At 42.8% G+C, this 22,323-nt stretch overlaps 2 protein-coding genes across 2 annotated transcripts in view; one reads left to right on the top strand and one right to left on the bottom strand.

Annotated features, from left to right (window-relative positions):
* gys2 (glycogen synthase 2) overlaps positions 1–17,378 on the top strand; it is a 21,618-nt gene extending 4,240 nt beyond the window's left edge. The window contains exons 3-16 of the mRNA XM_068586759.1: positions 1,445–1,636; positions 1,776–1,961; positions 6,397–6,541; positions 8,505–8,622; positions 8,770–8,890; positions 9,461–9,567; positions 10,088–10,147; positions 10,249–10,327; positions 11,987–12,100; positions 12,739–12,865; positions 14,014–14,109; positions 15,248–15,411; positions 15,744–15,824; positions 17,193–17,378. Coding sequence (XP_068442860.1) covers positions 1,445–1,636; positions 1,776–1,961; positions 6,397–6,541; positions 8,505–8,622; positions 8,770–8,890; positions 9,461–9,567; positions 10,088–10,147; positions 10,249–10,327; positions 11,987–12,100; positions 12,739–12,865; positions 14,014–14,109; positions 15,248–15,411; positions 15,744–15,824; positions 17,193–17,378 — 1,776 coding nt within the window. The remainder of the gene's footprint in view (positions 1–1,444; positions 1,637–1,775; positions 1,962–6,396; positions 6,542–8,504; positions 8,623–8,769; positions 8,891–9,460; positions 9,568–10,087; positions 10,148–10,248; positions 10,328–11,986; positions 12,101–12,738; positions 12,866–14,013; positions 14,110–15,247; positions 15,412–15,743; positions 15,825–17,192) is intronic.
* Positions 17,379–18,664: 1,286 nt separating this feature from the next.
* spx (spexin hormone) lies at positions 18,665–20,752 on the bottom strand. Its single transcript, XM_068586447.1, has 6 exons — positions 20,690–20,752; positions 20,308–20,391; positions 20,126–20,183; positions 19,695–19,757; positions 19,480–19,566; positions 18,665–18,832 (listed from the first exon to the last, which is right to left on the bottom strand). Exons 1-6 carry the CDS (start codon positions 20,693–20,695, stop codon positions 18,768–18,770), a joined length of 363 nt encoding a protein of 120 aa, XP_068442548.1. The 5' UTR covers positions 20,696–20,752; the 3' UTR covers positions 18,665–18,767.
* Between the last annotated feature and the right edge of the window lie 1,571 nt (positions 20,753–22,323).

Genomic DNA, 22,323 nt, shown 5'->3' with positions numbered 1-22,323 from the left:
GTGGCCTCGGTGTATTGATCACCTTCAGCTATTTAAGAAGGCCGTGCTTCTCTCATTCTTTGAGCAGACTTGGATATGCAGTTTGTCTATCATGTTGTGCTTCTGACTCTGCTCCGTCCTTGCAACGAATAAATGTTCCTGTTTTAATGATTTTACTCTGAGGGGTCGAGTGAATTTTTCTAACATAAACATATTTGTAATAAACAATAAAACTAAGATACGCGTACAAGGAAATGTCTCTTGAGGAAAAATGAAACGCTTCTGGGCTCCGCATGAAGCGGAGCCCAGAAGCGGCATTCAAAACAGAACATTTCTGAATTAAATGCCAAACTTCCCAAAATGATCCCTCGGGGTTGTCCTGCGGGGGAGTGGCCTCATGCGTTTCATCCGGTGCTTCACAATAATGTCCAACTCGCGCTATGATTTCGTCCCACGTGTATTGAAGGAGCAATTCTTTCAACATCCGTATGAAGTCAACAACTGACTGTCAAATACAATAAAGAAAAAATGAAATTATATCTCAACAATCTTTATTATCAGTTTTTAAATTTAACTGGATGAATTAGAAATAGTCTAATCAAAAATAAATATTCTTGTCTCATTTCAATTACAATAAGGGATGGATTTAACAATGTAAAAAAAATACATGACTAAAAGGTTTTGGAAAAGAAAATTTTAAAATAAAGTACTAATTTTACAAAATGAACGCCTTGTCTTTGCCCTGTATTTTTAAATACAGTTAATTCTGGCGTCGTGAGATGGCCACGACATTATATTATTCTCTTATAAAATGAGTGTGAGGCACTATAACTGGAAAGTAAAGAAGGCTTTCACCTGAGAAGCAAATTCACATGTTAAAGAACATCAAAGTAAGAGGTTTTTCAACTGTCAGTGCCAGTGTTGGTTTCAGACTTTGTTGGTTTCGTCTGTGAACCTGTGGGAGGAAACCTTCAGGGAACCCAGCTGATCACGGGGAGCCTGAACGCCACACACTGGACCACAGTCCCAGCGTGCCCGGGAATCCCACCCGGGGCTCTGGTGTGACAGGTTGTAGCAGGATAACAGCGCAGTAACCACCAGGCAATTTTGGGAAAATCTTGCTCAGATCATGCTGGATGTTCATAGTTATGATCAAAATATGGTATGGTTTTAAAAAAATCTTTTCATAAATAAATTCTGAAAAAATTACATATAAAATAACACAAGTATTAGAAGTTATTTGGGGTTCATATGATTACTTGAACAGAGCTCACTGAAGCCCGAGGGATTCCTCTTCTCCTTAAGCTGACACACTGAACCTTTTCTACCACCGTTACTTGCCAGCAGCCGTGTGGCGCTCGTATCCCAATATGTCTCCAGTGCATACTAGAAATAGATTATGAAAACTGATTTTGAAAATGGTAGCGCTCTCACCGGGCTTCCTCTGCTGATGTTGATGCTGCAGGTTCATTTTGGCCGCTGGCTGATCGAGGGCAGCCCCTTTGTGATCCTGTTTGACGTCGGCTCTGCAGCCTGGAACCTGGACCGCTGGAAGGGGGACCTGTGGGAGACCTGCAGGATAGGCCTGCCCTACCACGACCGAGAGGCCAACGACTCTCTCATCCTGGGCTCCCTGATCGCCTGGTTCTTCAAAGAGGTCCGCTGGTGTTAAGCACACTGCTTATCAGTCCGTCCCCTACATCTCAACCTTTCAGCTCCTGCTATCATCTTATGGTTACAAAAGAGACACCTGGTTGTCGTCGCTAACCGCCGCTGTTTCCAACTTTGTTTTCCAGTTGACAGACGAGCTGGGAGACACACCCCATGTCATTGGTCATTTCCATGAGTGGCAGGCAGGACCAGGCGTTATTCTGTCTCGCGCCCGCAAGATCCCCATGGCAACGATCTTCACCACCCACGCCACCCTGCTGGGGCGATATCTCTGTGCTGGAAATGCCGACTTTTACAACAACCTGGATAAGGTAAGTGGTCGGGATAGTTTTCCATCCAGTAACCTCTATCAACACACACATGCAGAACCTGAAGGCAACGGGAAAACATTTTGGTCTAAAGAAGCATTCTGGTTGTAATCTGGCAGACGAATCCCATCGGGGTGGGCTGTGGTTGGATGCAGGGACGGAGCGCAGTAGAGGCAGGACACACTAATGATCAAATGTAAACTGAGCAACTCTGACCCTCCTGTGAAACAATCCGGTCGTACACATCGTCTCTCAACTCCAAATCCATTCTTGCTTCTCAAGTTGCTCATCGAATTGTAATCAATGACCGGCACACGGAAGAGGAACTTTTGGTCTGAGTTTGGCCATAGTGCACATACTGTCACTACTGAAACCAAAGGGTAACAAGTATAGTCACAGAGCAGGCCCAGGGAGGTGACTTCTATGGCCCTCTTCTCGTCTTCCGACCACTTTAAGTATTTTAACACGACTTGTTGTCATTCACCCATTCATGCAATTCCATTCAGTTCAGTTTATTTTATATAGCCCAAAATCACAAATTACAAATTTGCCTTAAAGGGCGTTACAATCTTTACACTTCACTGAAGGCAGTGGCTCAGGTGCTACTTGCCCATCAGGAGTAGCTAACATTCACACACACACACACACATTCACACAGCTGTAAAGGACATTTGGGGTTCAGTGCGTTGCCGGAGGACACATCAACATGCACCAGTGGAGCTGTCGATCCTCTGATTGAAGGCTGACTTCGCTCACCACTGATCCCCGTTGGCAGTAAAAGCAGACTCTGGAAGGCCGACGCTCTCTTGAAGCACAAACTCTCCGAGATGTTCAACCACAAACAGAAAGAAAACATTTCAATGAGTGGAATTAGCAACTGAGATCCCCTCTAGCATAACAGAATGATTAATTTGAGCAAACACGGGAAAGATACTGAAGAAATGTTTGAAGGACATTGATGAATTGATCGAGCTAGAGAATAATGGAGTGAGAGAGGATACATATTGACTGTGGGTGAAGGGATGGATCGCCGGGGTGCAGTTGATTGGAAAAACTGTGTATTTGACTTTAGAACACATTTAAATCATTTGATATTGAGTATCTGCCTGTACCAAGTCAGATCTGCTACAAACACACACACACACACACACACACACACACACACACACACACACACACACACACACACACACACACACACACACACACACACACACATTGTTGCACAATGAGTTTTTTTAGCAGCTCTAAGCACCAACTACTAATAACAAATCATAAAGGTTTCTATTGAAGTATCTACTTCTCATGGTGTTGCACTTTTGTAAAGTGACGAGTATTACAGTTTTGTTCGATTGCTAAACGACGGCGGGCACAACTGGAGTCACATGTGCAAAACTCTAACTCCAGTCTGCACAGCAGCAGCTCATGTGAACAAACTCTAGTTCTTTTTTCATTGCTTGAACACAGTTTTCAAAACTCTACACACTTATCCCATGACTTTAACCACAACCTGCACAACACTGTGGATTTACAGCACTTTGTTCAAACGCTAACACACTGCTGTCAAAACTGTGAACACACATTCAAAACAGAAGAGAGTTCAGCCTCGTGCCTTTAAACTCTGCTGACTGCAACTTCAGCTGGAAGGCTGAGCAGGTGTCTTGTTTTAGACTTGTTAGTAAACACACACACACACACACACACACACACACACACACACACACACACACACACACACACACACACATATATATATATATATATATATATATATATATATATATATATATATATATTTTTTTTTTTATATATATATATACACTGTATCTATATACATATATATAGATATATATATAGCTATAGATATCTATAGCTATATATATATACATATATATACATATATATATGTATATATATATGTATACATACACATACATATATATACAAACTTTTTTTATCTTTACAGTTTGAACAATTTTAGTAACTTCATACAAAGTAATATTTTCTTCAAAGAAAAGAGTGACATTCTTTTTCCAAAATGAATCTTTCTGAGCTCTACCTATATATACTGTAATATATATATATATATATATATATATTACAGTATATATACCTATATATATATATATATATATATATATATATATATATATATTACAGTATATATAGGTAGAGCTCAGAAAGATTCATTTTGGAAAAAGAATGTCACTCTTTTCTTTGAAGAAAATATTACTTTGTATGAAGTTACTAAAATTGTTCAAACTGTAAAGATAAAAAAAGTTTGTATTTTCTGTGTTGGTGTTTGGTGCTAGTGTTTTTCCTCTCAGTGTGTTGTGAGTGACAGTGTGTGTCATCTCAGTGAGGGTTGTGCACAGTGTTGCACTGAGCGTGTGTTGAGCCATGTGTTAAGAGTTGTGTTGCTTGGAATGAGTTTTGCAGGTGATGTGAACTCTTTAGCTCAGGTGACTCTTGGTAGTGCAGACTGTAAGAGTTTTGCACATGTGACTCCAGTTGTGCCCACTGTCGTTTAGCAATAAAAAAAACTGTAATGTAAAGCTTTGGGGAAAAGATTGCGCAGTGAGGTGAACATCTTGCAGAGCGGGCCCAACCCAGCGCTGTTTGAGCATCCAACAACACTCAGCTGGTTTGCCCTGCATGATGCTGTGTAAGCCATGATGACTTTGTGTATGTTGAGACATTCGAAAAGGATTATCATACAGTCACAATGTTGTTTTAGCATTAAGCAGCCAGTAGTTTTAAAGATGACAAAGGGACTTTGGGTTCAAGTGTTGGTCATAATGTGGCTGCTGGCTGAAAACAAGTATCTTCAACATTCCAGGAACAATTTTAATTGTATGATTATTTGACAGTTTCAGGTGCAATTTAAGCATTTATAGTTACATTCATTTACGGGTTATGAAAAGGAAGTGTAGCTTTAACTCCTCGACCCACAAAACAACACGTGAAGTCCCCGTAGGATTCCACTTTCATCCAAAACCCAAACCACCAGATGTTACCATGCTGCCTATGGGAAGTGATTATCATATATTAACTATTAGATCTTTACACATTCTGCTTGTTCACATGAACAACTTATTGAAATCCACAACCATGACAATAGCAATATACTTTTTTTGTACACATGCACACATTGTTGTGTTCACCAGCTTCATCAGATTTGTCTTCACATTCAAAGGTTCAAGCCCCAAAACGCAGCCTTTTACATCCACTTAGAGCATCATTAGTGATGCTGAGTTGTGTGCTGGGGCTCAGGGTGGTGTTTGTAATTGGCATCCTGAAGGTCAGGATGGAGGTAAAGGCCACTCACTTGCTGAATGGATAACTGACAGACAAGGATTTGTAACAGGAAGTCCAGAGGTTTCATATCAATATGCATTTTCAGCTGTTGACACTATGTAGCCTGGATAGAGGAAACAAAGCAGAAATGAAACCACAGTACTAGAAATGCATTTTGCAAATGAATACAAAATGAATTCATTACATTAAATGGGATGGTTTGAACCCTTCATCTGTTCTTTGTTTTCTTGTGACTAGTTGTACCTCCTGTGAGAAGATAACCAAAACATTTTGAGGTTGAACTGGCAGTGACTCATGAGGATCACTGTCAACATCGACTGAGCATACTTATCCACACAGAAGCAGAGACTCTGTCCTCACATCATATTTCATGTTACTACAGAAACGTTGTGACCAGCTGCTGATCGTAGCAATCAGAGGAAGCTCCCACATAAAAAAGGCAAATACAGCCCGGTAAAATCACAAGAGTTAATCTGGGGTTAACAGTGGGGTACAATGTCAAAACTATTGGAATATTCAAATAATTAGTATCGGCACATATGATTATGAGAAAACTAGAATAATTTGTCAACACGGCGAGAGGACCAAATGTAAATATCTGACATAAAGCAGCAACATGATAACATTATTTTTAAAATGTAACTTTTGTCACATTCATTCTATAGATGACTCATGATTTATAGTTTTTAGCTGCTCAAAGGCATTTAATAAAAGTAAAATATCACAGTAATGAGACCTTTAAAATGAAGATGCTCAAAAGCCATCAGCATGAATATAGAAAGATAGGAATGCCACGCCAATCTAACTCATCCAGCTCGGCTTATTCTGTGAAAATCTGCTATAAAATGAAATGTTCATACTTTCACTGCTTGAATTATGTTTTTGTGAATACTTCTGATTGGAACCTGCAAGTTTCCAAATGAGAATTCATGAAATATTTGCCTCTTACACAGTATTGACCCGTCCCCTGTGTGTGTGTGTGTGTGTGTGTGTATGTGTATGTGTGTGTGTGTGTGTGTGTGTGTGTGTGTGTACGTGTATGTGTGTGTGTGTGTGTGTGTGTGTGTGTGTGCGTGTGCGTGTGCGTGTGTGTGTGCGTGTGTGTGTGTGTGTGTTGCAGTTCAACATTGACAAGGAGGCGGGAGAGAGGCAGATCTACCATCGTTACTGCCTGGAGAGAGCAGCGGTGCACTGTGCGCACGTCTTCACCACCGTGTCCCAGATCACGGCTGTGGAGGCCAGCCACATGCTGCTCAGGAAGCCAGGTGGGAACGCTTTTCACTGCGCTCAACTCCACAGACTGTGCGTTCCAATGTCCATACTACCGACCATTTAGTATGCCAAAAAAGACCCAAGACATAGTTTGTCAAATGCAGTTGAGCAAAATCAGGACATCGTACATCAGTTTACATTTTGCAGTTTTCAAGCCATCATCCCACCTCAGAACAAAGAAGTGGCAGCAGGCAAATATGAACATCATATCTCTCAGCAGGAAGATTGAATACCCAACTAAATTTAAAAGGTAAACACAAGAGGAAGACACCGTTTGAAAACCAAGAGCTTCCTTTCACTGTCGAGGCTCAACAAAAAGAAGGAAGGAAGGAAGAAGACCTCATCTTCATCACTGACCCTATCGACCTTTGGGAATCTACCATGCAGCAACTATGCATGTGTATCCAGTGATAGCGTTGGCTCAGATTAAACATTTGTAGACCTTGACAAAGCTGACCCACACCTTGACCCTCGGTGTGCCATCACATACTACACCAAAGGAAAGCTCATAGTCCAAGGGAATGAAGCCAGCCGGGAGTCGTTTGATGAGGCCAAAGCCCTGTTGAAACCTGAGAGGATCAATGTCCCCCCCAACAGTGATGAAGATGAGAACCCAACAATTCAGTACATCTCTGCCTCTCCACCAACCTGCTGAAAGACAGAATTCACAGACAGCCGCATTGTAAGGCAAGCCAGGTTTATTTCAATAAAAAGGCAATTCAAAGTGCTTGACTTAAAACCATTTAAAGCATCAAAACATAATGCAAAAGATTTAAAAACCATAAAGAACATTCATTTAAACAATAAAAAAAAAACTGAATAAAATTTGCAGTAAAGTTTAAGAAATAAATAGTAATAATATTCTTGAATCTGGTTCAATTAAAGTCAACACCCATCAGAAAAGTTTTCAATCAGGATTTAAAGGAATCTCCATTGTGCTGCCAAGGACACACCGCCCTCCTCATGTCATGCATGACATAAATATGGAGATCAGAAGAGGATACGCCACCTTACCCAATATCCACCTGGCACGTCCATGAGGGACTCCTACACAGAGAAACACCCGACTGGAAACACGAGGGCCTTGGTGTGGTATACAGGAGAACTTAGGGGTCAGATCTCACCAGTAAAGGAACTGAACCTGAAGTCATTGACCCACAGGTCAACCACCACATGTGTGGTGAGCGCCCCCCCCCCCCCCCCACCCACCACCCTCTGTCCATCACAGCAGTCACCCATCAGAACAACCTTGACTTAGGTCTGTACATAGTGACCGGTGGGTTTCAGAGGGCTGTTGAGGGACATACTCCTCAGCTCATGGGTCTCATGTTTTAGGATACGCAAACACTGACTCCACTATCAATGTGTTCACTGACGACAATCCCCCCTTTTAGACCACAACCACATACAGTAAATGTGTTCTTTAAACTCTCAGGTCACATTATGACATAAAAAGGGAACCCAGTAAACTGTATAGATGAAATCCTCCTTCCAGACAGTAGAGCCACATTCATCATGGCATTGAACTCACCTGATCTAATGAATCACATGTTAATATTCTTTATGATCAACGGTGTTTTTGGTGTAAACAGTAAAGAGGTTTAATTACAAGCTACTTTGAAAGACAGTGGTGCATGGCCTGTTAGTGAAGACTGATCTTGATATTATCATTATAAAGATTGAGATCAGGGTTTACAGCTGTATTGTCTCTAATAGTCAGAATGATGTCAATTCGTTGTTTAAGAAGTTCATAGTAATATTTATTATTTGTCCAGATCCAGACATCAGATTCACAAAATGGTTTATTTACGGTCATTTTGCAATTTTTTATTCAAAATGTATATTATACTCTTATGTTGGAACAGATTTAATACATATTGTTTGAGGGAGCCTGATATCTATGATTGTTGTGTACATGACAATAAATACATTCAATCTGCTGTGTCGATGGCCCAGATGTGGTGACCCCAAACGGGCTGAATGTGAAGAAGTTCTCAGCCATGCACGAGTTTCAGAACCTTCACTCCACCAGCAAGGCCCGCATCCAGGAGTTTGTCAGAGGACACTTTTACGGGTGGGTGGAGTTGATTAATGTAGTTGTGAGCTACCTTCTTTTGTTTTATTAAGGTTCTCTCAAATAGTTTTTGTCTCGTTACATTTAGAAAAAGGTAATGATGCTTTCTTGACTGGACAGTGATTGTAATTCTTCTCCTCCTGGCAGTCATCTGGACTTCAACCTGGACAAAACCCTCTTCTTCTTCATCGCTGGACGCTATGAGTTTTCCAATAAGGGAGCTGATATTTTCCTTGAATCGCTGTCCAGACTCAACTACCTCCTGCGGGTGAGGCCTTTGCTCTGATGTTGTGTGCACTTAATGTGCAAAAGTTGCAAAAAGTATACCTTCAAAATAATTAGAACGAGTTGTAAAAGGTACTTATAATTGGTCCAGTGCACACTATTATGACGGCCCTAGTGCACGCACGCACGCACACACACACACACTCACACACACACAGACACACACATACACTGGTCTCGTGATATGATTAAATAGGACCTCGACATTGGGCATTATGAAAATACAAGTTACCCAGTAATCATAATTACATATCTGCACATGACAAAAATACAAAAGAAAAAAATAAATGTTTCATTTAATTTATTTGTTTGAAAAAAGGGTATTTATGGTAAACAGTAAACCCTGAAGAAGATTAGTTTGCATTTTCAAACGATTATTTAGAAAAACATCCTCCTGAAATGTGTGTTAGGGGTGTTCCCATCGAGGAGCCATGGCTTTGATTACAACGGCATTATAACCTTGTCAAAAGACAGGACTAGTCTCCATTCTCCAGCATTCATCCCTGCTCAACAGACTAATCCATCTGGTTCCTCCACTGCTCTCGATCCACAGGTCCACAGAAATGACATGACAGTGGTGGTTTTCTTCATCATGCCAGCTAAAACCAACAACTTTAATGTGGAGTCCCTGAAGGGACAGGCAGTACGCAAGCAGCTCTGGTATGCACTCATATTGATTCTCATATTGATTACATAACAGTCCAATACCACAAACTGGTCTGCTGGCCTCACAGCATCTCCACTGGGAGACCTGGGAAACAATACATCACGCTCTTGTGGTCATGTCAATAATGACTGTTGTCTGTAAGAAGAGAAGGAGGTTGAGGTAAAGGAGCGCTTTTCACCTTCCACTCCTGAAAGTTAATGTCACCATGTTCATGATCTCTTCCAGCCTTAACATGAACCCAGCACTTAGGAAACCGTGAGAGGAAATAGGTTTGGATTGGAAATGCCACACTTTCTCCAAACCTTTTAGGACCTCTCAAGCTAACAATAGGACCTTAGCACGTTGGATGGTCTCTCACAATCTCGCCCACTGATGTCATCCTAACAGAAAGTGAATTATGTCCGCCCCAGTATTTGCTCTTGACATCATTGTTGGTTTTTCTTAAACGTGCTGGTGAAGTTCATGAGTTTGGGCAACATGGTAAATAAAAAAGATTCTATTTGACTTTCACAGGGATACAGCTCATACTGTGAAGGAGAAGTTTGGTAAAAGGCTGTATGATGCTCTGCTAAAGTAAGTCAACGGAGACTTCAGTGGTTTGAGACTGTGTACATCAACACTGATGATGATTACGCATGTTCAATGCTCGTGTTTATTGTTTGTTCTATTCTCAGAGGGATGATCCCTGACATGAACTCCATTCTGGATCAAGACGACTTCACCATTATGAAGAGAGCCATCTACGCCACTCAGGTACCGGAGCTTCTACTGTTTAAACTAACTATGAAGACTTAGTATATATTTAACAAAATGTGTTTTTGAGAAAAAGAAGATCCATTTGGCCAATTGTGGTTTGTACTGAAATGACAACTGGCAGCAGCAGAGAGGATAACAGGTTGAAATGTGTGATGGCTTCAGGAGATCACAGCAGAATGTGGCTTGTTATCGTGGTAACGTTATTAAAGTTCATGTGGTAAGTCCGCAACTCGCTGAGAGAGGTTTGTGAATGATTGAGAATGAAACTTTTTCTTTTTTGTAAAGTGTTTGACGTTGATCGGCCAGTTTATTGACTGAATGGAGTCAGCTGGCTTTGAGGAAAGAATACTCATTGTGTGCTTTGTAAGCTAAGAAATCCCTCAAGATTTTATTTATTTTATTATAGGAATATATTTTCTATTTCTGACAAGAACGTTTCAGCGACTGGCTGATAACGCCTTTTTTTTTACTTGCATGAAGCATTCTCCTTAACATTTAACTTAACTTAGCCTAAACACACTTACTTGCCCCAGACAAGCAGAACGGAAGAAATGATCCTTTATTAATCCCCTTAGGGAAATTGGTCTCTGCATTGAAGTCATCCTCAGTGATGAAGAAGCAGTGTGCTGCCGTGAGGCGCCCGGGGAGCAACTGGGGTTCAGTGTCTTGCTCAAGGGCACTTTTACACAGGGACTATGGGGACTATGGATCCAACATCCTTCAACATCCTTGTATGCAGAAGGAGGTTTGGTGGAATTTGAGTTGCACAGATCCACAACCTCGTCCTCTCTGGGTGTTTGTATTCTGGGATGGATACTATAGAAACACAGTCCAGGCTTGCCTACTTTTCGGAAGGATCGACTATTTGCTAAGTTCAGCCACCCCATTTCTACTCAGGATGTCATGGAGCCTGCATTGTCTACGCTCCCTGAACATTTTTTAAATCTCATTTTTGGGAATGCATCATTATTACAAAACGTTGAACCATGGCTTGCTCCAAGTCCACTAAAGCAGCCCGAAGATGACTGCATGGGAGTCCACAGAGCAGAGCAGCGAGTCAGAGCTGGCCTTTCTCTCTGCGTATGTTGAATTGAACTGCTTGCAGACAATTTTCCCATTTTTGCACGTTGAAAAACAAACGGCTCACTAAAAGGAGAGCGATTCCTGATTAACATTTCTGTTTTCCATATTGTTAATGTTTAGTTCTCCTGGGGAACCTTACAGGGAAGGAACAGTTCCTTTCAAGGAAGTAATCAAATAAAATAAAGGGTCACTGCTTTTGCTTCGTGTTGTGATGTGAGACAGTAATCGGATATCGTTAGGTTTAAATAATGCCTGCACTGATCAATACCTCAGTGTTTGAATGGGTGAAAGATGCAGTGTAGTGTTGAAGCTCTATGCATGTGACATAACATCAACACTGTAACCTCTTAACATCCTGCTAATCATGTGAGTTAATTTATTGATAATAATATAAATAAAATACCAGCCACATCTTACATATTGCACCTTTTTAAACTAACATTATGATGATGTAATTCTAATCTAGAACATGATATTTAAAAATTCACAAGTACGGAAATGTGGCGATTAAGAACTCCATCCCACTAAAAATCCAAACTGACCCGTTTCCGCTTTAAAAAAAACTCTTTGCAGAGACACAGCCTCCCTCCGGTGACCACTCACAACATGCTGAACGACTCTACAGACCCCATCCTTTCCAACATCAGACGCATCGGCCTCTTCAATTCTAGGAACGACCGCGTGAAGGTAGACAACATCCTGAAAGCTGTTATATGTTCATCATCAATGTGATTTGTTCAATGGTCAGTTTGTGGGAAGTTCTCAGGCATGTCTGAGGTGATGATGGAGAACAAGGTTTGACAAGGTCAGAACAAGGAGTGCTTCATGCGAACAAGTAAAGAGCATTTTGCGGAAATACTCAAACAGGAGTTTGCAGCCGTGCTAGCAGCTCTATGAAGTTGCACACAACATTCAGGACTAGGAAATCACTGCAACGTAAGACACAGAGGACTCAGACAAACTGGGACTGGGGAACACAGGGTTTAAACTAGGAGGTGAAGGCAAAGTCATCGTATGTGTAACTGATATCCCGTTCTATTTACAGTGTCACGGCCACAGTGAGCTAGCATGCTCACTACCGGGGCTCCGACCCACCTAAACCGAACAGGGCCAGAATGAAGGATATTAATTACACCTGTGTTTACCCAGCAATGACAATTCAAAATGGCTGCAGTAGCTGAAAACTACCAAAACATTCAAATTCATCTTCTAGGAACCATGAATTTCCACAGCAAATTGAAGTGAATCAAATATTTCACATACTGCAACTAATGACAAGTCCCAGCGGTGACTAAAGCTTTGAAAACTGTCGGTCCTCCTCTCAGATCATCTTCCACCCTGAGTTCCTGTCCTCCACCAGTCCTCTGCTGCCGATGGATTATGAGGACTTTGTCCGTGGCTGTAATCTTGGAGTGTTCCCCTCCTACTATGAGCCATGGGGATACACACCTGGTAACCTTTCACTGTAACACACACTGATGTGTTTTGTTCCTAAAGTTGTGATGGAGAATCTCCACTGAGCTCAGGCGTTTCCACTGTGACCACGTGGCTGAATGCAGATGGTTAACCACAGCATGGTCAATTAGACATTGGCGTATCGATGTCTTAGTGATGACTAATCCTTCCCCCATCCTTATAAGAAAGACACACCCTGCACTCTAGGTTCTTCCTCCCTCAGACTGCACTGCACTCTGTAGGATGATTGAACCTTCTCTGCAGAGAACGATATACTGCGAAGACAAATTCATTTGATCAATGTTCTTTATTTAAGCATCATTGGAATATTAAATAGTTTTTCCACCACAGAGTACAGTGGCACAGATCTCTACAGCACCCGCGAGAGGTGAGGATGGATCCTCCTGTACATCCAGAGCACACTTTACAATAAGGCAGCCGTACGCCTGTGAACCCTGGAGGACATTGTAGGCTTACATTGCATATTGTGCTGCATTACTAATGCATGGCACATACTTTGAGCAGCAACCTCTATATTCAGTGCAGGCTTTGCAACCAAGCAGTTTATGTAAGTAGACTTAAACTCAAATATGCTGTACATGCAGTTTACCCTGCTGGTTTACAATTGAGCTGCTTTGTCTACAAATCAGCACACTCCTTTATGCGGGGATCAAGTCACATTAGTGAACATGCAATCAGCTTGCCCAAACAGGTCACGACCTTCTAGATGCTGTATTTTGTCACCTGATTACCAATGACAGCAACTAACTCTATGTAGACTGATTCTGCATTCACATGTTGTCTAGAGGCACTATATTCCGATATCATGTTCAGGTTTTCGTTTGTAGTCCAATTAGTATTAAAAAAAAATTAAAGAGGATGAACGAATTGGCTGAGATGTCTTATGAAGAAAAACTTTGTCTGGCTTCGTTCTCGTTGTCTCTCAACACTGAAGCCGTCTCACATCTCAAGTTGCTAATCAGACTGTTTAACAACGAGGAGCAGAAGGAAAAGGACGTCTTGGCCCAGAGACCTCTTGGCTACACAGGAACCCCACAAATACCCAGAGGCTCACCCATCGTCAGACTGACAGACGCCGGATCAGTCCTACGGTACCTTTCCTGAGCTGTGCTGTCTTCCCCCAGGTGAATGTACTGTAATGGGCATTCCCAGTGTGACCACCAACCTGTCTGGTTTCGGCTGCTTCATGGAGGAGCACGTGTCAGACCCTGCGGCCTATGGTGTGGACACGCACCCACACACACACATGCATGCACGCCCACACACACACACGCACACACACACACACGCACACACACGCACGCACACACACATGCACGCCCATACACACACACGCACACACACGCACGCACACACGCATGCACGCCCACACACACACACGCACACACACACACACACACACACACACGCACGCACACACACTTGCACGCCCACACACACACACGCACACACACGCACGCACACACGCATGCACGCCCACACACACACACGCACACACACGCACACACGCATGCACGCCCACACACACACACGCACACACACGCACGCACACATGCATGCACGCCCACACACACGCACACACACACGCACACACACACGCATGCACGCACATACACACACACGCACACACACGCACGCACACACGCACACACACACACGCATGCACACACGCACACACGCATGCACGCACACACATGCACACACACACGCACACACACACGCATGCACGCACACACACACGCACACGCACACACACGCACGCACACACACGCACACACACACACGCATGCACACACGCATGCACGCCCACACACACACACACACACACACACGCACACACGCATGCACGCACACACACACACACGCACACACACACACGCTTGCACGCACACACACACACACACGCACACACACACACGCATGCACGCACACACGCACACACACACGCACACGCACACACACGCACACACACACACGCATGCACACACGCATGCACGCCCACACACACACGCACGCACACACGCATGCACGCACACACACGCACACACGCATGCACGCCCACACACACTCACACACACACACGCACACATGCATGCACGCACACACACACGCACGCACACATGCATGCACGCACACACACGCACACACATGCACACAGGCATGCACACACACGCACGCACACACGCATGCACGCACACACACGCACGCACACACGCATGCACGCAAACACACACTCACATCTTGTCTTATGATCAGTCTGCCTCGTGTCAAAACGCCAAAAGCCATATTATTTTGAGGAATACCTGAGTGTCCGTCTGTGTGCTACACTCCCCTCCTGTCCCTCACTGTCTCTATCAGGTGTTTACATCGTGAACAGACGGTCCTGTTCGCCGGAGGAGTCATGTAACCAGCTGACCCAGTTCATGTTCAGTTTCTGCCAGCAATCTCTGCGGCAGCGCGTCATCCAGCGGAACCGGACCGAGAGGCTGTCTGACCTGCTGGACTGGAGATACCTGGGACGGGTCTGTTTCTGCTGCGCCACCACCAAATAGATGTGACAGTTTTTTTTGATCGCTAAACGACAGTGGGCACAACTGGAGTCACATGTGCAAAACTCTAACTACAGTCTGCACTACCAACAGTCACCTGAGCTAAACAGTTCACATCACCTGCAAAACAGCAGTGTGATATCATTTGAACAAAGTGCTGTAAATCCACAGTGTTGTGCAGGTTGTGGTTAAAGTCATGGGATAAGTGTGTAGAGTTTTGAAAACTGTGTTCAAAAACTGTGACCCTCCTATTTCATGCAAAATTGTATAAGTTGTTGACATCCCTGCTGACTTGTGATTTGCAGTTCTACATACATGCCCGCCATCTGGCATTGAACAAAGCTTTCCCAGACAAGTTCAAGATTGACCCCATGGCCCCCCTGGAGGTGAGGAATGCTGTACAAGAGAATGAGGGCGTTTATGAGGAAGTGTTTGAACTAGAGAATGAATACCTCCGCTGGGTCCACAGTCATCCAGTCACAACATTTTAACAATAGAAATGGCACACATGTAGGGTTGTGCTTAAAATCTACGTAAGTTAATTCAAAGAGGTGCCTTGGCTGCATCTGGCTATCTTCTGGGTTGGGGTCTTTTACATGTCCATGTCCACTGCTATGCAAGTGATTCATATTAGAATATTTCATGTGGTTTCTTTGCCATTCAGTCATTCTAATAATGTACAGAGACATCATTTAAATAAAGAGTCTCACATTTGTACTCATTTCCCAAATGTGCCCCCATTCATGAAATCGGTGGTCCAGTCTGCTGCCTCACATTCTGCAGCTTGAAGGTGTGATTATGCCTGTAAGGCTGCTGTGTTTATGGAGCAAGAGTTTTCGTTGTAATTAACTTTTCACACATTTGGGTTGTTATTCATCATAATATTTAATTGGTATTACAAACGGAGCCGCATCTTTTGCTGTCTGTGTGAGAACATGGAGCACAGTCTTCCTCTCACTGCACATGTCATGCATGCACACGGGAATCCTTCTCATGTTCTAACTGACACGCGTGTGGATACTTTTGGATTGTACCACATTTGTCAGACTGTAATTGGCAGCTTAACATTTGGATGAATGACAAGACATCCTGGTGCAGTGTGTTGATGCTGATCCCTGTCGACATGAATTAAGACTCTGGCTGGTGTCTGACACACAGCGATCAGCTGTAACACACATTTTCATTTCAATTACACTACATTTTAGTAGGCATTAACATGTCTTATGCTAGAGTTATAACATCTAGCTAAAAAGGAAAAGGAAAAGAAAGATGGGGGGAAAAAGGAGGGAAAGATGGGAAGTAGTAGGGAAGGAGGGGGCAGAAGGGAAAGAAAGAGGGAAACTGGAGGATGGGAGCAACAAGGAGAGAGAAAGATAAGGATGGTAGGAACAAAATTGGAGGAAGGAGAGGATGAATCAAAGAAGGAATTCAACACAAGAGAAGAAAGATGGGGTAATGAATATAATCTAATGCAAGAAAAACAAATGAAAAGAGGAACGAAGGTTGGAAAAAAGAGAAAAAGAAAGAAGGGAAGAAATTAGTAAATAGGACTGAATGAGCATGAAGTGTAGGCAGAAGAACGAATGAGAAGGAAAGTCCCAGATCTCTGATGCTGCAGCTGCTTAGGAAGCCTTCAGCACCAGTGGAGGACAATGTGTTCCTCTGCAGGAGATGCAGACGCCAACAGGAAGCTGCTTGGTAGGCAGGACATCTTGCGGTTTACTCCATAAAAAGTGACGCCTTTGTCTCCACAGACCGAGGGTTTCCGTTACCCACGGCCCTACTCAGTGCCCCCCTCTCCTTCTGCCTCCGTCCACTCCACCCCCCACCACAGCGATGTAGAGGACGATGATGACGATGAGCCCTACGATGAAGATGAGGAAGCTGAAAGGGACCGACTGAACATCAAGGCTCCCTTTGTGCTGGGTGCTGTGCCATAGGGCAAGAAGAAGCCAGCTGGAGAGGAAACACAGGTTTACAGAAGAGTTCCTGATGATGAGTAATGCATAACGTACAGGAATAAAGGCTCACAAAAGTTTGTGGATTCAAGACACAATATTAAAAGGCCTGAAGGCGTTATAAAAATGGTGTTTTGGACATATACAAGCTCTTGACTCCTGTTCTCATTGTGGTCTTCCACAAAGCTCCATTCTCAGCCCACTGTTGTTTTCATGCCCCCTCTCAGTCAGTTCACACAAAACAAGAACATTGTCTTCAATTGACCCTTCGCTAAGTCCCGCCCTCGAATGCAGTCTGTTTCCTAATTTCTTTGTTTGGATCTCCAGGTGATGTGGTGGTTTACTTTGACGCTTTAGCTTTAAACATGTTGTCATTCTAGATACTATATCTTTTCAATGCATAGTGCAGACCCTTCTGTCTGCTTCTCTCCGAAATGACCTCTTCCTTTTTCCAAAAATTTGAATATGTGTTCAGGCAGTGCAGTTACTCTCAGTGACGTAGTTCTGACAGCTTGCTGGAGTAGCATCAGGGGAGGGGGCTTAGCCAGAGATCATTTGCTCTGCAGATGCCATACAGTTATGTCTTCTAATACAATATCCAAACAAACCTTCTTATCCGTCTCAATGGAAATTAAATGAAAAATACATATTTTACAAGTCTCAACCCCTCTCTTCCATGTGTAAATTGTTTAATTATCGCTTGGTCAACCAGTTACTTTTGAGCTTTAAGTCTGTGCTTTTCCTGTTAAACAATGTGTGTTGAGGTCCAACACTGATGTTGGCTGATAAGTTCTGCTGTGAGTCGACAGGGGTGTCCTGATACTTTTGGCCATGTAGATGAAATCCCTGAGGTCTGAGGTCATTTTCACGATTTTACAAAATTTCTTAAATTCACGTTTTAAAGGCACCTGCATATGAAACATACCCATGTATGTATATCAATTCGCAGAACAATATCAGCTCTCTCTATAATGAGGCACCATTGTCCTAAAGCACAAGTCTAAAGAGATAATATTGAGCTAAAGCTGAAAAATGAAGGCATTTTCTTGACATTTCATCTTCTCTGAACACAGAATCTTTCTCCGAGAAAATGATGTAAAGTGTTTACAAATTTAAAAACGGCATCTCTGTCTTTGGTTCTGTGATTTATTTACATGGCCATGTAATCATTTATTAATTTGCATAATTGATAAGCCATCATAAAAAAACTCAAACATTCACAGACCAATAGTGCTAAGAATTCCAACTCTTTTTATTAAAACGTCACATTTCAAACAAAGTCAGAGAATTCACATTTACAAAACAGTTGTTATTCACACAGAAACACCATAGATTGAAAAACAGAGAGAGCTCTGAATGTATGAAAGGTGATCAGAAGTATTCTCTCTTCCACACCGGCAGCTCCTGGAAATACACATCATCTGGGTTTTCATTGGCTACGAGAGAAAGAGAACATAAACATAATATTATAGAATCAAATGTATAACAATATATAAAACATACATGTTGAGTCAAAGACAGAACAACCGACACAGAATCTTTCAACTGGATTTTCTGAAAGACCTTAATCGTCTCTTTTGGACTTGGAATTAGACTTTATAATATAAAATATATTCATGATATAAAATATTACACTTGGATATTTAAAATGTATCACTTGTTATATTGTATACCCAGTTACTTTGAATTTTGTGAATAAAAGACCATGGACGTTTTGGAAAGGTCCTAACGGTAGATATCAGAGAGGGAATCCTGCTCCAGCTGTGGCAGTGTGTCAGGCTTTGTCAACAGGGTTCCTTTGTGTGTGGAACCAAATATCTTTCCTTCACGGTTAAGAACCTGTTGGTATCGCCTCACAGGCTCACATGCTGAACAAAAGAAAAGATTTAAATTGAAATTAGATTTAAATGAAGACACAAACACCCTCCAGCATCGTCCAGACACAGCTGTGGTAGAAGGGCCGGAGCATTAAGTATCTGAATAATTGACATTGAATTAAAAGACAAATTCTTGAAAAAAAGACAATGTTACTATCGAAGTATGTGCGTTCCTGTGAGGAGACGGACCCGCATGCTGCTCTCACCTCCCTCTCTGGCCTGCTGCAGGAAGTGGAGCAGGACGGTGGCGGCCTGGTCCACGCTCAGCTTCTCTGTGTTCTGACTGCGGGTCTCTGACACACACACACACACACACACACACACACACACACAGTCAATATTCTGAGCCAAAGGTGACCCAGTCTCCATGAAACTTTGCGGTGGTACATGACACATGCGTGTGCTCTACATGATGGAGTACCTAGGTGTAATGTGTCATAGACGTCTCCTTCTTTTCGGTCCTCTGAGATGAACCGACGACCCTCTGGGCAACAGAAAGAAAGAACAAGGTTCATCACTTCTGGGATGTGATGGAGAAACAAACCAAAAGATACTCAGAGTGTTCTTGGATAAATAGACAACATAGATAATAATATGAATAAAGATACACATTATGCGATGTACCCGTGACAGTCTGAAAGAAAGCAGTGCCTCCACCCTAAAACAATTTGTATGAGGCGACAGCAGCTATTATTTCACAAAGTCAAACTGAAAAAATACATCCAAATAAGAATATGTGTGTCTGTATTTATTCATATGATAAGACGTTGAATTTATATTGTAGTATTGATGTTTCTAATGTTGAACACCGGGGTCTCTGTGGACACACGCGCTTCATTAGGTGATACATACGAGTGCCCTTGAGGTACAGCATCGCCTGCGGGGTCCAGTTCCTCCGCTGGAAAGAGCCCTGTAATGAAGAAAGCACAGTGTATTCTTCTGCTTTGTCCTTCTGTAGGTAACAGTCTGGTCCATACGTTGAGCTCCCTTTCTTTACAGTAAACTCTGGTGTCCATGGGGAGGCTCTGCCTTACCTTCGGAGCGCTCCACGACTGCGAGATAAAGGACGCCAGCAGTAACAGCGTGAGGACGTACGTTATTGTGACGGCCTTTAGACCCTGTGGAGGAGACAGACACATGGGACACACAGGACCAATCAGGATGAGAAGCATCCTCCTCCTCAGAGACGTTACATCCACTGACTGACTTTGAAACTGAAGAGCAAAAGAGCATCTTAGAGACATCTGAAGACACAAACCTTGTTTGGAGAAACAACATCAGGTGAAATAAAATAAAATCTTCTTTTCACAGAGATATTGAGTTCGATCAGAATCTTGAATGCAGTTAGGAGGAATATGCATCCGGTGATTCAGGTTATTCAGATTAAAGGCATAACTTTCGAGGCATTGTACTTACTTTCATGGTGAGGTGGATCCCGTGAGCCTGCTGTCCAGCAGAGAGGAGAAGAGAGGAAGAGGTCCGGGCTACTTGCTGGCGGTGAAGCCCTCTCCCTGTATTTATATCCTTTGGGCCTGGGCGGGGAACTGGCTGAGCTCCACGCTCCTTCATGATGCCAGCAATCATAGGTCACGCCAATTTGTTGACACGGAGGCGGAAAGAAGAGGCGATCGATCCGGCTCCATTCATTGAGACCGCTCGTGGGGATACTTGTGAATTAAAACAGCTGCCATAAGCACTTTGTGCTCCATGTATCAACATTACACGTTCTGGAGCGGCAGGCCGTTAATGCCAAACGTGGTCGGCTGGAGATGCTGTCACTGTCTATAGGAGGAGTAATGAGTAATAATCCCTCCTGTGGAATATTGATATGTTTGCACCTTGCTCACTGGAGCAGAACACAGGAAGATGAGAGCCGGGTTTTATGAATCAAAAGGCCACACTTTCAATTATGAATGTAATAATAATCCAAAGCCTGCATTCAGCAGGAAGACTGGGGCTGTGAACTCCCCGTCCCGTCCATCACTCTATCCTATACATTAACGCAAAGACCCAACAAATATCAGCTAACACCAAAATATCCACTGCTGCCATTACAGATCATAATTGTGGATTCATACACAATTTATATTTTATAAGGACATGTCATCTGCCACTGTTTGAAAAAGGCAAAGAGATGCTTTAGTGAATCTAAGGCAATCACCGCTAAGTTGAATTGATTGTGATTTCTATAACACAAAGTATTTCCTGTCTTGAGTTGATCACGCTCTCTCATCTCAAACATCCGCCTCTTGGCATCCCATGGAATTATCATAAATATGTTTGATCAGTTTTGGTCCAAATTTTTCCATTAGACTTTGAGACTTCTTGTTCTTTACTGGACAGTTGGACCATATTGGCACGAATGGCTCGGGGGCACCAGAACATCAGAGTCCATCCTGTGGAGGACCTAAATGTCATACTAAAGAGGACCGAGCTGGTGCTTTTGACATGTAGACATGTGTCTAAAAGAAAAAAGAAACAGTGAAGGTGAAGTTCCATCACAAACATTAAATCCCTCTTGGAGTCCAGACACTGGTGGAGACTGGGCTGATGCAGGGTGTTGCAGAGACGTATCTAAAATGGGACAGCAGAAGGATGATAGCGATGCAGGTGTGACTGCTATTGGATAGAAGAAACCAGCTGATATCATGATTGACAGCTCTAAACTATGACAGCAGGAAAATATGCGTGAGCATGAGAGGAGTGAATGACAGATGTATGAGAACTAAACTACAAGTCTTCCTGACTGACCTTACATTAGAGCATCATGAGAACTCTAAACGTTATTAAAATCATATACATACAGGTACATGACATGTGACCTCTGCATTAGGAGCAGTGGACATGGGGATCAAACCGCTAACCCCATGGTCAAAGGACCCGCTCTGCCCCTTGAAACACTGCTGCACTGAACTGCATTCTTCTAAATCAGTTCTATCATTTCCTCGTTTGGTGAGGATTCCCAACATTAGTGCTCTGAATCTTGTAGCAAAGTGATGAATGGGCAGACGGATTAGCTCACATCATCTTCTGTAAATCTTTTCTTTAAA

The sequence above is a fragment of the Clinocottus analis genome, unplaced genomic scaffold, assembly GCF_023055335.1.
Source record: "Clinocottus analis isolate CAN_PGR_092001 unplaced genomic scaffold, fCliAna1.0.p SCAF_20, whole genome shotgun sequence".
Taxonomy (NCBI): Eukaryota; Metazoa; Chordata; class Actinopteri; order Perciformes; family Cottidae; genus Clinocottus; species Clinocottus analis.
The sequence above is the reverse complement of the archived record's forward strand: the minus strand, read 5'-3'. Positions and strand labels throughout refer to the sequence as shown.

Bases quoted from the DNA above. Each gene is read 5' to 3' on its own strand.
- spx (XM_068586447.1), bottom strand. The intron at 20,184-20,307 runs GTAAGGCAGAGC...TCTTCATTACAG, and splicing joins AGTCGTGGAGCGCTCCGAAG to GGCTCTTTCCAGCGGAGGAA. The intron at 19,567-19,694 runs GTACTCCATCAT...TGTGTGTGTCAG, and splicing joins CTATGACACATTACACCTAG to AGACCCGCAGTCAGAACACA.